General features: G+C 51.6%; 1 protein-coding gene across 1 annotated transcript in view; it reads right to left on the bottom strand.

Annotated features, from left to right (window-relative positions):
- Positions 1–14,517, bottom strand: part of stx8 (syntaxin 8) — a 36,143-nt gene that overhangs the window by 7,302 nt on the left and 14,324 nt on the right. The window contains exon 7 of the mRNA XM_084441500.1: positions 108–209. Coding sequence (XP_084297626.1) covers positions 108–209 — 102 coding nt within the window. The remainder of the gene's footprint in view (positions 1–107; positions 210–14,517) is intronic.

Genomic DNA, 14,517 nt, shown 5'->3' with positions numbered 1-14,517 from the left:
GACCAGGGTTCTAAGGAACACGACGGCCTTGCGTGCACCACCGTGGCCCCCCGCGGAGCAGAGCTCGGTTGGGGGGGGAGGGGGGGCGGCGGAGGGGGGGGGCTCACCGCAGGACGCCGACTTGGTCTCCACCAGCTTCACCCGCCGCGTCTCGTTCTTGATCCTGGAGTCGGTCTTGTCCACCAGGTGCGCGACGTCGTCAATGATTTCTGGGACGGGCGAGAGAGGGAGAGAGAGAGAGAGAGAGAGAGAGAGAGAGAGAGAGAAAGAGAGAGAGGAAGGGAGGAAGGGGGAAAAAAGGACAAGTTAATTGGCATGGTTCTGTATTAGCTAGCATCTTAAAAAACAATTCAAAAAACAGATCCTCTTTTAGGATTTACTACCTCTGAACAGTTACGTTTTGTGCTCAGTAATGGAATTGCCTCGATAATAAAACCAGCCATTTAACAGAAAGGCAAAAGACTTTCAAAGGAAATGACGTCAGAGCTGTCGACAGCCTCAAAGGCCGCGTCTGACAAAAGACACAAGTGAGTGAGAAGGACTTGAGGAGGAGGGGGGTGTGTGTGTGAAAGCACTCCTCTCCCTTTCAAATCTTTTTACCACTTCCTGAATCGATTCTGGATTCAATCAGGAGCCTCCATGTGCGTTTGTGGTCTCCCTGGCCCAGACGCCGGGGTCCTTCGGTAGGAGTTCCTCACTTGAAGGCCGTCCAGCTGGAAGCCCGCGTGATTTGTAACCGTGGGCTGCCGCCACCGCCGCGTTGCCATGGCAACCCTGGCAGATGGCGGAGCCCCGGAGACCACCGGTCAGGCCACTGCCGTACAGCAAAGGCCAAGAGGTGAGATACTCCAGGCATTACAGCTCTACACTTCTGTGTGGAGAGCCCTCAAAAACCCTTTTTCCCCCCACTTGCGTGTAGCACAAGGCTTCTCGATTTGCAGTTAACCAGATCGCCAGAAGTGACACACAAGCATGAATAAATATCGCGAGGAGATGTATGAGCGAAAAACAGTCAAAATAGCATGGCTCATTACTCTGGTTCTACATCAGGACTTTTATTGCGAAATAGAATTCAAATTGTCCGTTTCGTCTTTAGTGTGCGTGTGGCTGTAGATCTAGCTGTGTGGCTTGCTCTGATTTTCTCTCTCTCTCCCCAGCCTTGATGATTGGTCTTATCCAGCAACCTTCCAGAGTGGAAAAAAACCTGAGCGCCTGCAACAATGCAGCCCTGTGCATAGAGAATCCCTGCTCCTTCACTCCGGCCCTTGCTTTGTGGCCCCTAGGTGGAGAACCAAATGATGCAGAAATACTTTTGCATACCTGCAGCCGTTGCACTACTGAACAAAGCTAGCACAAGATGATGCACTTCGTGGGGTAGTAGTGTGCTGTTTTGGACATTTAGTCCCATTTGTGTTCTTTCTACCATGAACCTGAAACATAGAGACCATAATATCACTGATCGTTCCAGTTTTGAACTAGCTGCAGTTTAGTTGGGCTACAATGGAAGTCAATGGGGTATATGTAAATGTGTTGAAAAACTATGATAAATGTGCTTTTCTGAGATAGGAAGCACAGGGTGTAATCTTACCAGTCTTAATATTCTCTTCTGTGAAACTTATCGCAATCCGGATATTGTTAGGTGTTTGACATGACTTGCACATAGTCCTCCATGAGAGCAGTGAAAACAGGCACCAAGGGAATGCTTATGTCCAAGTCATGCCAGACATGTAAAAATATTCAGATTGCGATACATTTCACAGGAGAGCATATTGAGACCAGTAAGATTACACCCTGTGCTTCCAATCTCGGAAAAGCACATTTTATCATAGTTTTTCAACGCATTTACATATTCCCCATTGACTTCCATTATAGCCCAGTGAGAGCCTGCAGAAAAACGTCAGCTAGCTCAACATTGGAATGATCAGTGAAACTATCGTCTCTGTTTCAGGTTCATGGTAGACAGACCACATAAAGGGCTTAATGTCCAAAATAGCACACTACCCCTTTAAGCCTTTGAGAGGGAGTGTGTGAGTGTGTGTGTCTGTGTAGTCATGACCCTCTTAGGAGTTCTTGTATTTTAAGACTATTTTTGATACTATAATGACATTTGTTTTAAAGCATTTGTTTTGATGTTTTATGAATATGTATTGCTGTGATGTCGTTTTTTAACTTTGCTGAATCTCTAATCTGCACAACAAATTTACCCTTGAGTACTTATAAAGAAGCCTTGACCTTGTCCAATGAGGTGGAGTGAAAAACAGTGAAGAAACCTAGGCTAAGATTCAAGAGAAACGAAGCCCACGCTGACAGAGAGTCTATTCAAATATCAACCATTGATAAATTGGATGTTTTACAGGGACAGGAAGCACTCATCTGCTAGTCCCCCTTGACTGCCAACTCAAACAAGCAACTCTTTTCTCTATCCAGGAAGTTACATTTATTGCTGATGTTCTGAGCGTGTGCAGTCTACAGTGTTCAAAAGTCACTTCAACAGAATATAATTTGCACCATTGTTCAACAGCAACTGGGCAGCAGCGCGGCATTCTCACTGGATCCCGTTTGCACTTGAGGAAAACATACTTTCTCACCAAGCAGCAACAGTTGTCAAGAGAGCCTGCTTTGGGCTGCGGTAATTAAAGTGGAGGATAATTTGAGACTAGGTGGTTCGTTTTGATTCGGAGCGAAAGTGCGTAGGGGAGAGGAGGGGGCCATATGTAGGCTACAGCGTCTCCCGGGACATCCACATCATCTTAGCATCAGGCAACAATTTACGAGCAATGAGGAGAGTGAGAAAAGGAGAAGATTCCTCCAAGTCGCCAGCCAGAGTTTGGATTAGGCCTCCCTGGTAACCGTGCCAGACGCATAGTTTCTCAGAATAGCCCTGACTGAGCCCAGTGTTAACACGTTTGATTCAAATACTGTTCCTACTCAAAATCAAGCCCTCTGATAGTAAACCAGCCGGTCAGATCAAAACCATTAAATTAGGAAATCCTATTCAAATATTCCACCGTAGTAGAATATACTGTCTGGCAAAAAGTAAGTGTGCTCCCTTTTCCTCCTTAACACGCCGCGCTTCCAGGGACCTAATTCTCAATTTCCTAACGTAACGGTTGCTTTCGATATGTGACAGCTGCTCTCGCTGGTTCGGCCCGGGCCTATCAACCACACCACAATGCAGGGTCTGTTCCAAGCAAAGGTTGTTTATTTTAAATGCTATTACGCTGGATAAACCTCCAAACCCACAGTGTGGGAGAGAGCACAGGCTCAAACACACACAGGGGCACACACACACACACAGTACGCGAGCGCGCGCGTAGTGATCTCATTCATCCTGCCTGCAGTTGCCGTGTACTGTGCTGGATGTGACGGGGCAGACAATGACAGCCTCATGACTACCTCACATTGGGACGCGGAGGAAGCCATCTTTCTACACTTGGACCAGGGAGGGACATGACGTTTGTCCACTAAAAGCTCAAATGTGGGCTAAAGGCTGCGTTCACTGTCGCTGTCAATGAAAGACATTGCTAAGACACCCAGGGAACTGACGACAAGCACACTCACTGGAGTTCGTGCTATACATGAAGTTTAGGCTACTTGAGTTTTCAGCACACCGCACTGAGAAGTCTTCAGAATTTATTTTCCAACCCACGTCTCCTCATGGTAAAAAAAAGAAAAAAAGAAGAAAGCCCTAACTTCACAGAACAACAATCTAAAGAGGTAAAACAAAAACTCTAATCAGAGTTGATGAAAAGCATTCAACTGAGTGAGAAGTTAATACAAATCGGTGCAGGCACTGTCCAAACCACAAACAAAACTTTCAACCGTCACAATTAAAGAGGCTTCAGAGTGCTCCTCTCGCCAAAGATGAGGAATTAATCTATCAGCATCCTAATAAGCATGCAGGAGAGACTCAACCACCACCCTCATAATTACCGTAGCAATCCCCAAGAGAATGCAAAGGGGGCAATTAATTTAAGAAGCTCTCTGTGGATATTTCCATTGTGGTCTTTTTTTGTTTAGAGAGAACCACAATTAAAAACTTGAGTCTGGCTGTACCCCAGCCAAGAGCTGACGAGATCTCATCATCTCCAAACTCATGACCCTGGAAAAAAAAGAAGATATTTACCTCCCAAAATATCAAAATAAACACGATCATTATTTCTTTCTCTCTGTTATGGGTACAACCTCATGATGACACCTTGCTCTCCTGTTTTATAACTGCAATGGAAAAAGAACACACTGAAGGAAGCATTGTCTTCAGTTTGTTTTTGGTTTACGGTCCTGACTTAGAGGAGGATTCAATAATAATGGACTCCGCATTAAATGGTAGACTAGAGGCAGCTTCAGTCGAGTGCGTAAGGGTTCTACTAAAGTCCACGACACTTCTACCCAGTTCAAAAGGCTACTGTAGCCGGAGAGAAAAAAAAAAAACGTCCGGGCCTGCCAGTGAGCGATAGCATGCCCTCGCGTGACGTCAACAACGCCCGACGCGTTGCGCCCTCGCTCTACACCACCGAGGGCGACTCCGATTCTCCCCCTCGCGCCACGTGCTCCCGAAGGGAAACGTGACCGGCTCTGGAAGACGCCAATAGGACACAGATGTTGCTCGCCTATGACATCACCCCCTCTCTCCCCGACTTTCTCGCTCCCCTGACGACAGCGCCATCTAAACGTCCCATCTCCCGTCCAGCGCAATTACACGCTTTCTCTAAACAACGGCTCTGATTGCCTTTCTTTCGCCGCCAGCTCCCTGTCGGACAGGCTAACTACTTAACAGGGGTGATTTCGGACCCCCTCTACGTCATCTGGTTTGGACTGAGGCACTTCCTCTGTGCACAGGGAATAGCGCGCATTCCCTGACTAACACCGCGAGTCCAGGGCCATCAGCCAATCCTTCTGGAGACCGAGGCTACGCTTCCCGGCGAGGGATACAGGTAGGCCTACTCGAGCGCGAGGAGCAGTTCGGTCCGGTTCCGACAATCACCGACGTCGTCTTCGTTTCCTCACCCGAGGGCCTTCAGTAGCGTCTAACGGCGCCTATAACCCTCGGAAGACGACATTACAGAGATCCGTCAGGAACGCACCGCGACGCATCCAGGTCCAACACTGCACGAGCAAAAAAAATAATTTAAAAAAGCCTGTGTGTGTGTGCGGTCACGTGTGTGTGTGCGGTCGCGTGTGTGTGCGGTGTGTTTGCGCGAGGTGTCGCTGGGATCTGTCACCGCACCCTGGCGGGGCTCCTCTTTCCCGTCTCACCCTTCCAGGATGTGGTGTCGGACCCGGAGCCGCGGAGCGCCGAGACATCTCTGCTCCTCGCCCCCCGGCCTCCGCTGTCAAAACACGGCGGCGTCCTGCGGAGAGCAGCGCTGGGCCCCGCTCCGCAGGCTTGGCCGCTAGTGTCAAAACAGTTCATGTGATTCGTGTAGCCTCACACACGCCACATACAGCATAAACCAATGAGTGTGTAGCGAGGCCAGACAGCGTGAGAGGGACATTTTTCAGCCAACCCCGACTCCCAGTATCCCTTCGCCTGACTTCTATGTTGCTGACTCATGGTCGCCGGGGCTGTTGTGGTTGCGGAGGGAGGAGGGGGGGGGGGGGGGAGCGTTCTAAACAGCGACACCCTGCCGCTGGGACAGGAAGTGCCATATTAACTCATGTGTGTTGTTCTAGGACGCTTTCCCAGAGCAGGCGAGAGAGCAAAACGCTTGTTTTCCCTCGGTCATACAAACACAAACCGAATGTCCGGGGCCACCCATTCGAACGCAAACGGACTCTCTGGGGCGAGCTGCTCCAGGGGATTCCTCGCGAGGCTGAGACTGTGTGTGTGGTGGGGGGGGGGGGGTTGAGATCTCCACTCGACAACTACTCGCCCCCATCGTAGTAGCAACTGTTACCAATTGGCTCTGGTGTGAATAAGTGGAGGGGAGCGCCGGGTTGCCAAGGAAAACAAACAAAACCCCGGTCGTTACCGGAACTTCGCTTGGCGCGCGTGGAGACGCGATGATGCACGAGGCAATGGCGGTAAGGCGTCGCTCATTTTTTCGTACGTTTTTTTTTTTCCTCTCCTCTTCCACGCCTCGTAGTGTAAACAAACTCACCCGAGGGTCCGCTGAGTGAGGATTAGCGAAGGCCGCGCTCTCAAAACCCCGTAGGTTTACGTAAACTCACAGCAAACGTATTAAGTCCCGCTGAAGGCCTGCCTGCCGATAGCGAAGAAAAAACTAAACAAAACAACGAGACATTTCAGTCTCAATAAGATGAGCTTGAGCCGAGGAATGGCGGCTAAGTTATGGTCTATCTGACAAGCGCGGAGAGAAGAAAATAAACAACCCCACTTTCTTCTCCTAACAACCATCTAGCGGAACTATAAAAAAAGAGCGGTCTGTTTATTTGTTCGTAAATGGGCTTTCTATTGCTGTTTATATTCGCGCTGGTGATGGCAAGTTAATGACTCCAATGAAGCGGACCCCTGAGCAACAACAAGCCAAGGCCACTTCATTTTTCACATGCCGACCAAAGAATGCAGCCACAAAAATAACCAGAAAACAATAACAATAATAAACGCTGTTTCATTATGTGAGACATAATGTAATGGAGAAATTATGCACAGAGCAGGCTAATTCACTGGGGCTGAGATAGCTCGTCGGTCGGCCATTAATGACAAATAGCCACTAAGGCCACCGTGAAATAGGCCTGGAGGGGATGTGGTCACTGCAACGTGTGTGTGCGTACGTGCACATATCCCCGACGCCCGAGCGTTGCGTATTAGAGCCAGAGTACCGGTCAATGTCCGCCGTGAGTAACAGCCCCACACACCCCGGGAGCGGCCTTGAGTGAAAGCATCCCGTGCGTTTCCTCGCCGCATCTGGCCCTCAGAAGTGCCGGAGCACATGTGCAGCGATTAGTCTCACCCCTGACTGGGTCAGCCCCCTGCACCCCACCCCCCCCCCATAAAACCTCAACCCGCCTCCGCCGAGAGCGCCGGGGTCCGGCTCCCGCTGCACCATTTACCCTTAAGATGCATTGTGACACAGACACCCGGAATGGATGGCTCCTTGATGGATGACTGTCCCACAGTGGAACCTCACATCGAAGGAATGCACTTCAAAGCAGAGCTGGGGGAAAGGGGGGGGGGGGGTGGGAACAAAAAAACACCAGCAAATCGGAGTCCCGGCTTGGACATGAACGCCGGTATCCCCTTCTGCTGGAGGGGAAGGCGGTGCAGGAAGTGGGTTGAATAATGGGAACGGGGGGTGGGGGGGTAGGGGGCACTGGGAGGAGCGTATCAGGGTTTGACCACACGGCGGGATGAGCGGGCGATGAGCGATGAGGTCTGCGAAGGACCGAGGCTGTCCGCCGCGTTGATGAAATGATTCTGCTCGGGTTCAGGGAGGTGAATCCTTAAAATAACTCACTTCTCTCCTGCAGCACTGAGGTAAATCTGGAGCGCTTTCAAGACTGAAGCAGCATTACTCAGGTGGACGGAGGGGTGTGTGTGTGGGTGGGTGGGGGGGGGGGCTGATTTTAGAAATGCCCCGTGTTGAACACGGATCATCTGTTAGGCTTCCAGGAAACGGTTTGTGTGCCGAGTTTGAAGAAAGGAACGGGGAGAGGGGGGGGGGGTTAAAAACAAACAAGGAGCGTGAGTTAGAACCTGATGACATCCAAATGAAAACATCGCCTCTGGAAAGGGAGGGGGCAGGAGCGTCTGCAGCGCTTTCAAGAGGCAAACAGAAACCGTTTCTGCTGCCGCTTGCCCTGTGGGGTTGCCAGATTCACCAGCATCCCCCCTCCCCACCCCCCCCTCCTCCAACCATGGCCAGGTGCCACTGAACAATGAGTCCATGATTACGATGGGGGTGCCAGCAGAAGGGGACCAGCAGGCACGCAGGGGGACGCCTCGTCACGGGCACGGAGCGACTGAACCGAACATCGCGCTTACTACCGGGGGCGCACTGAAAGAAAGGTGACGCGTCGAAAAATGGGGCCCCGGGGTCGTCTGGGCTGGTTTCGGACCGGCTGTTGAGTTATCCCAAACCTGGCAACCCGGGACGGCGTGTCGATCATGAGGGCCCGTAGGCGTCGTCGCCACGTTGGATAAACAAGACCCAGCGGCGGAGGCTTAGAGGAGTCTCTCGCCGACAAAACAAATCTGGACTAATTTGCGCTCTCTCCCCTGCGGAGATGAGTTTAGCTAACCTTCCCGGCAGAACGCTGACTGACTGACTGCTCGGAGTTATGGAGACACTTTGATCTGCGCGCCAGAGCCTGTTTTACTCGGAACACACACGCGCACACACACACACACACACACAAACAGGCCCCATATGCACATCATTCCCGCAACGGACGTGACCCGCTTCTGACAGCCCCGGCGTGAAGAAGACGAGTCATCGCCTTGATAACCGGCGCTCTGGCTCGGCGCTGTGACAACTGGAGGAGCCAGGCGGCCGGGACGGAAACATTTTATTATGGAAAACCCAAGGCCGCGTCCAGCTGCTGTTTATCTCGTTCGAACCTAGAGGAATGTGGAACATGAAAAATATCGTCGGGGGAATGACGGAGGATCGGTTTTAGGGGTTAGGGCCGAGGAACATGTGTGCGGAACGTAGCGTGGATGTGGAGATACGGCGCACAACTTAAACTGAGTAGAATGAAAGAGTTAGGATGACCCAGGAGGGGTGAGCTGTGCCAGAGAGAGAGAGACAGCGAGAGAGAGAGAGAGAGAGAGAGAGAGAGAGAAAGAAAGAGAACGAGAGAGAGAGAGACAGCGAGAGAGAGAGAGAGAGAGAGAGACAGCGAGAGAGAGAGAGAGAGAGAGAGAGAGAGAGAAAGAGAACAAGTGAGAGAGAGAGTGCCCAGGGGATGTACTTGCCTTAGGATCATGCACTTAGCATGCATGCCCTTTAGAATGCTCCCCCAACACACCACACAGGGCTCCAAGTCCTTAAACCCAGTACATAAACAACTATGAACTCCATCTGTATCTGAACTAGGTTCAAAGCTTTGATCCGGTCCGGGCAAGTTGCACATCGATAGGGGGTTGATATCAATTGCTTGTAAAAGATAAGAAGTGCTCAATAAAAAGATAAACGCCAATTATGTCAAATAATTAAGTCACGTTCAAACGTACTTAAAGTGTTGTTTTCTCGTTTGAAAGCTCTCCAGAGGTCGTTCCGTTTATGAAAGCATAGATTTATGATGACATGAAACTGGCTGGGTTCATACCAAGGTGACACATGGGTTTCTCCTCTGAAATTGCTGAAAACCCACAAGTGGAGTGTGTGGGAGAGGCCATTTGTGCCGTTCCAGACCAGGCCAGAATAAATGTTTGATCAACAGCGCGCCTGAAACAACTTACCATCCACCAAGGAAAGAAGAACGAGGGAACGCCACCGTCGACACGCCGATCTGTATACGGAAGTGAGAACGCGCTCTCGTAACACACGCACGCGGTTCATACACACACTCGTACACACGGTTTGGGAGGGGAACCCATGTCAGCCTGGTAATGCTGACACCCTAATCCCTTTTTTATACACACACGCGCACACACACACACACACACGGACGCACGTACACACGCACAAATCATTTTCCAATCAACATTAACATATAATCTCAGTGCTTTGCCAAAAACACATCAAAAGCTGTGTGAGCAGAGAGTTCGGGGGGGAATATGCTGCAATCGTCCATGCAGCTGCAGTCTGCAGATGTTGTATAATTACAGCTGATGAGGAAAACGAGGAACCGGTCATTGTTTACAGAGTGGAAACCTCCTCAGAGGAATTAAACAAATTAACAAACCTTAATTGGCATTTCATGACTCTCTGCAAAGCCAACCCGCCAACCCTCCCAACTTTCACTACCATTCTCCAATAAGAAAAAAAAATCCCACATAAGAAACTGGTTTCATCCTGAGAGTGTGAGCTGTCATCTCTCTACCGCCCACCAGTGGTGAGAAGACTGAACTGCAGCACACTGCACAGGGCCGGGCACAGTAGTCGCCGGTGCTGTAAACACAAGCCTGTAGGGCTGACGGCACCATCACCACTACACCACACCTTGGTTTTTGAAGCATTACATGGCAATATACGGCCTAAATCCTCCATTTATAGTAATGTCAACGTGTCTGTTTATCTAATCGTATGGATCTGAAGTCCTGGAGGGGAACGGCAGCCCTGTTGAGGAGCAGTGAAACAGTAGCTGGCGGGAGGGAGAGAGGGAGGGAGGGAGAGACACGCAGGTGCGGTGAGATGAAGTGCCGGCCGTCTCTCTGATGTGGAGATCTGTGTCTGGACTCTGTCCTCTTGGCCTGACCAGTATCAGTCGCCCTGCTAGTTCAATCACCCGGCGCTTACCGTCAGTGGAATCAACATTCAACATTCAAAATTGCAGGTTAACTACCGTCTAGCGGGTTGGATACCGCCTTGCACAACGTTAACGAGTATATGGAACACCTAACTGAGCTGCCCTCGGCTTGTCGGCCCGTGTGCTGTCCCTCTGTCTGGACTTTCCTCGGACACGGTCAGCCTGACTGCATTCATATTTGGCACGGGTATCCGCAGGGGCCCCGGTCAGACTGAGAGGGATGGGTTCATTTATTTATTTTTTGACTAATTTTTACATAAAATACTAGAACCCCGCCCCTAGCGTCCCAGACGCCTACAATGGGACTAAATGGCCAGTTACCGATTGCTCCCGACAGGTATCAGAACCAGCCTATAGGCTACTGAATATTTTGCATCAATTCGGTATCCTTCAAAATTCGTTGAGCCCCCCCCCCCCGTCCCATCCTCTTGCCAACATCACCAAGCCTTTAGAGCCTGGTTTAGGTAAAGAACAGTGATATCTTGTCATACTCCGACGATGGGAATGATAAGATCACAGAAAACGTTTCTTTCTTGAGGGGTGTGTTTATTCAAGCGTAGCAGATCTGAGAAGGGCCGCGAACATCAAAACGAACGGCGTCAAGGTTCTCAAGGCGAAGGCCCTTATTTGTGAGTCAAAGCGTGGGTTTGAAGATCACAGTACCATTGTCGCCGGGGGACAGCACCCTCGGCTCGATCCGCGCTTTAAGATAGATCCATTTCACACGAAGAAGGCCAGGGCCGCGTTCCGAAATCGCATACCCTACTATATAGTATGCCAAAACAGGATGTAGTATGTCGCAATACATAGTATGCCACATGCAGTATGGCAAAAATACCAGGATGTCCTACTACATCCGGTCGTATTTTGCAGTATGCAAGCCAGCAGGCTTTTCTGGCTATTCTGACCCACAATCCTGTGCGCAGCGGAAATGTGCGTCACATGTGCGAGTCGTGACTGTTTATACAGTACCTCCATGGTCGTGACAGCTGTATACAATGTCGCGTTATGGACAGCGACGGATGTGGGTAAATTTCAAGGCGCAATGTTATGACAAGGTAGTATGTCCCAATTGGATGCCTACTGCTTGCAAAGTACGTACTTTCTAAGGGCAGCTGTAGTAGGTACTGGTAGTAAGTAGTAGAAGTATGCGATTCGGAACACAACCCAGGAGCATCAGATAGCAGATCAAATAGATTGGACACAAACTTTTCCACTTTTTAAGCGGCCTTTCAAAAAAAGCCTCGCCTCACCTCGGCCCCGCAGGTGATGCTCTCATCGGCGGCCGTTTAAAACATGATTAAAGCGTTAAACTGCTTTCTTCCGTCGGCCCGAAGGCCATCGGCTGTGGCTCGCCGGTCTCGGCGCTAATTGATGGCCGTTCGGGCGTCTGGCCGGTTTTAAAGACCCGCGGAGGCGGCTGACTCATCCGCTCGGGTGACGTCGCAAACGCGGAGGGAAGACACACTAGCCCCCCCCGACCGCTAAAGCATCAAAGTCAGGCTTCGCGTAAGAATAATGGAACATAATCTAAGTATAGCCCACACAAAATGGGAGGAGGCGACGGCCTTGAGTTACAAACCCTGTAAGCCTCTTAAAGGCTCTGGTTTGCAGTCAGACGAGCCGGTGCTAACTGCCGCTGGGACCCCCCCCCCCACCCACATGTTCACTTACGGAACGTCGCCCTACTTCATCACGTTCTCCACATGTTCTCTTACGGAACGTCGCTTTTCAAAGAAGCGCCTGGGCAAGGACGCTACCGCTAACGAAGCATTACTCAAGTTCAAACGTAAAGTGTCTCCCTCTCTGCATCAACTGTGATGAACGACTTGTAATTGGTCCCTGCTGTGTTCTCCGACTTTCTCTCTCTCTCTCTCTCTCTCTCTGGAAAAACATTCCGTGTATGTGCTCCATCGGCTCAGTGTCGTTTTGTACCGGGCATCTCTGCTCCCCCCCCCCCCCCGCCCAGGTCGTGTGGCGAGTGAGATCATGAAGCCGGCTCCGTCCCCCCCCTCTTAACCCGGCATGCGCCCCCCCACCGGGTCGTGGCCCTCCCTGGGTCGTCCCTCACGTTCAGGTGACCCCCCCCCCCCAACCCGTGCCGCCAGTCACAAACCTGTGAACATATGCCACACATGTGGCCCCGTACCCTCCTCGTCCCCTCGTCCACGGGGGAACACTCTATTAACGCCCCGCCCCCCCCGCCCCCCGCCTCCTCTCAGCAGATGAAGGTGTGATCTTTACCCCGCCGCTGAAATGGGAACCACGTGCCGGGGGGGGGCGGAGCCGGGGAGGGTCCGGGGAAAGCAAGTGGTCCCGCTGGTCAGGCGGGTTGACCGGGGTGTGGGCGCGGAGAGACGAGAGTGGAGAGGGACAAGAGGCGTGGCCGACTCCCGGGGGGAGGGGGGGGATCCGGGGCTTCCAGGCAGGAGCGGTCAGCCTCGTTGAGTCAACAGAGCGAGGTTGGGGTTTGTTCCCGCCATCGCTCACGTCTGCCAGGCCTCGCTTCCCGCTCCGAGGTGCCGTTAAAAAAGCTCAGGGAATCCTTCTGCCCCCCCCCCCCTCCCTCTCTTTGTGTGTGTGTGTGTGTGTGTGTGTGTGTGTGTGCCCTTCGAAAAAACCAAAGCCAGTGCAGGACGCTGACCGCCTGCCCCCCCCCCCCCCCCCTCTCTCTCTCTCTCTTCACCACTGGAGCTGCCAACCGAAATCTCGGCCCGGCCGCCGCCCGCACGCACGCATCCCCCGGCGGCCGCGGAGCGAGCGAAGCCCTCCGGGGAGGAATTACGCGGCCATACGAAGACGTTAACGTTCCAGTCTGCCGTTAAACTGCGCGCATACCACAGGCGTTAGGCAAGCCTCCCTGAGAAGTCGTAGCGGTGACACGGGCAAGTGAGCAGCATGTGCGATCAGCGCGGCTTTAACCGTTTCGCGTCCGCGAGGAGAGTGGACTCCGACGAGGCGGCCGCGGAAGGCAGGGCGGTCACTGCTAGGATTGTGGGTGAAACTTTCACTCCGCTTTTAAAAAAGTCACGATGTTCTTCAAAAATAAGCGATGCTACAACTACTGAGGAAAACTACGTTTTCATACTTTTTTTTTTACGAACAGTCTCGGTGAAAGAGCGGACTTCTTTTTTTACCCACGTTCGGGCATCGACTGAAGTCTGTCCTTGGCCTACGCAGGTGCCGCGACTTCATCTCGCTTCGGGTGCGCTCGGCAAAAAGACGAATGTCCCGTCGCTGGTGGGCATTCGGCGCGAGAACAGCCACTCTAAACCCATACCGCCATCTAAATCTGCTCAACATCTGCCAAGGCACTTAGAAGAGATTTATTACTACATGGCACGTTAATAAGACCAACACTTGAGAAACACAATCCCCCAAAATGTGGTTTTCCAAGCATTGTCTCACTGTTGAAGAAACAGGCCTACCAAGGGGAGGTGGGGATGAGCTGTATTTCATTACTGCCTTTTTAGTTGTATTTTCTTACTGCCTATTAGTTGTTTTCCCAATAGAATGCACAATTGATGTTGTTTTTTTTGCGAAAGAGAGCTTCACTGCCCGGCAATCTGGATGTGGTTGCTATTGGAGGGAGTCTCACACACACACACAAACACACACACGCGCGGACATGCACGGAACAGACACTCACAGAGGGTAGAGCTTCTCTATCCTCTGTGAGTCTGTTCCGAGTCTGTTCCGTGTCTGTTCCATGCGTGTGTGTGCGTGTGTGTGTGTGTGTGTGTGTGTGTGTGTGTGCGCGCGTAGAGGACATCTGGTTGTGATCTGGGACCAGGGCAAGAAAACATACGAGGCGCAGATGAGCCGGGGCAGAGCGACACCTCGGGCCCTGGACTCCCGGCTCTGCCCTCGCCGCTGAGTGCCTCTATAAGAGAGACAGTGTGTGTGTGTGTGTGTGTGTGTGTGTGTGTGTCATACCAGAGCATATCCTTGCCCCACAATCTCGCCACGCCTAAAAGGGAATGGGTGGTCTACTACTTGATGAGCAACTTAGCGAGGACTTGGACAGAGACAGGGCGGGGCCGGCCAGCGAAACATCACATCCTATTTGAGCGATCGAGAGGCTATCGAATATCCTATCAACGCTCTCTCCCCTTCACTCTTTCAAAACAAGGACCAACATGC

The sequence above is a fragment of the Borostomias antarcticus genome, assembly GCF_949987555.1.
Source record: "Borostomias antarcticus genome assembly, chromosome: 7".
In the NCBI taxonomy this organism is placed as follows: domain Eukaryota; kingdom Metazoa; phylum Chordata; class Actinopteri; order Stomiiformes; family Stomiidae; genus Borostomias; species Borostomias antarcticus.
The sequence above is the reverse complement of the archived record's forward strand: the minus strand, read 5'-3'. Positions and strand labels throughout refer to the sequence as shown.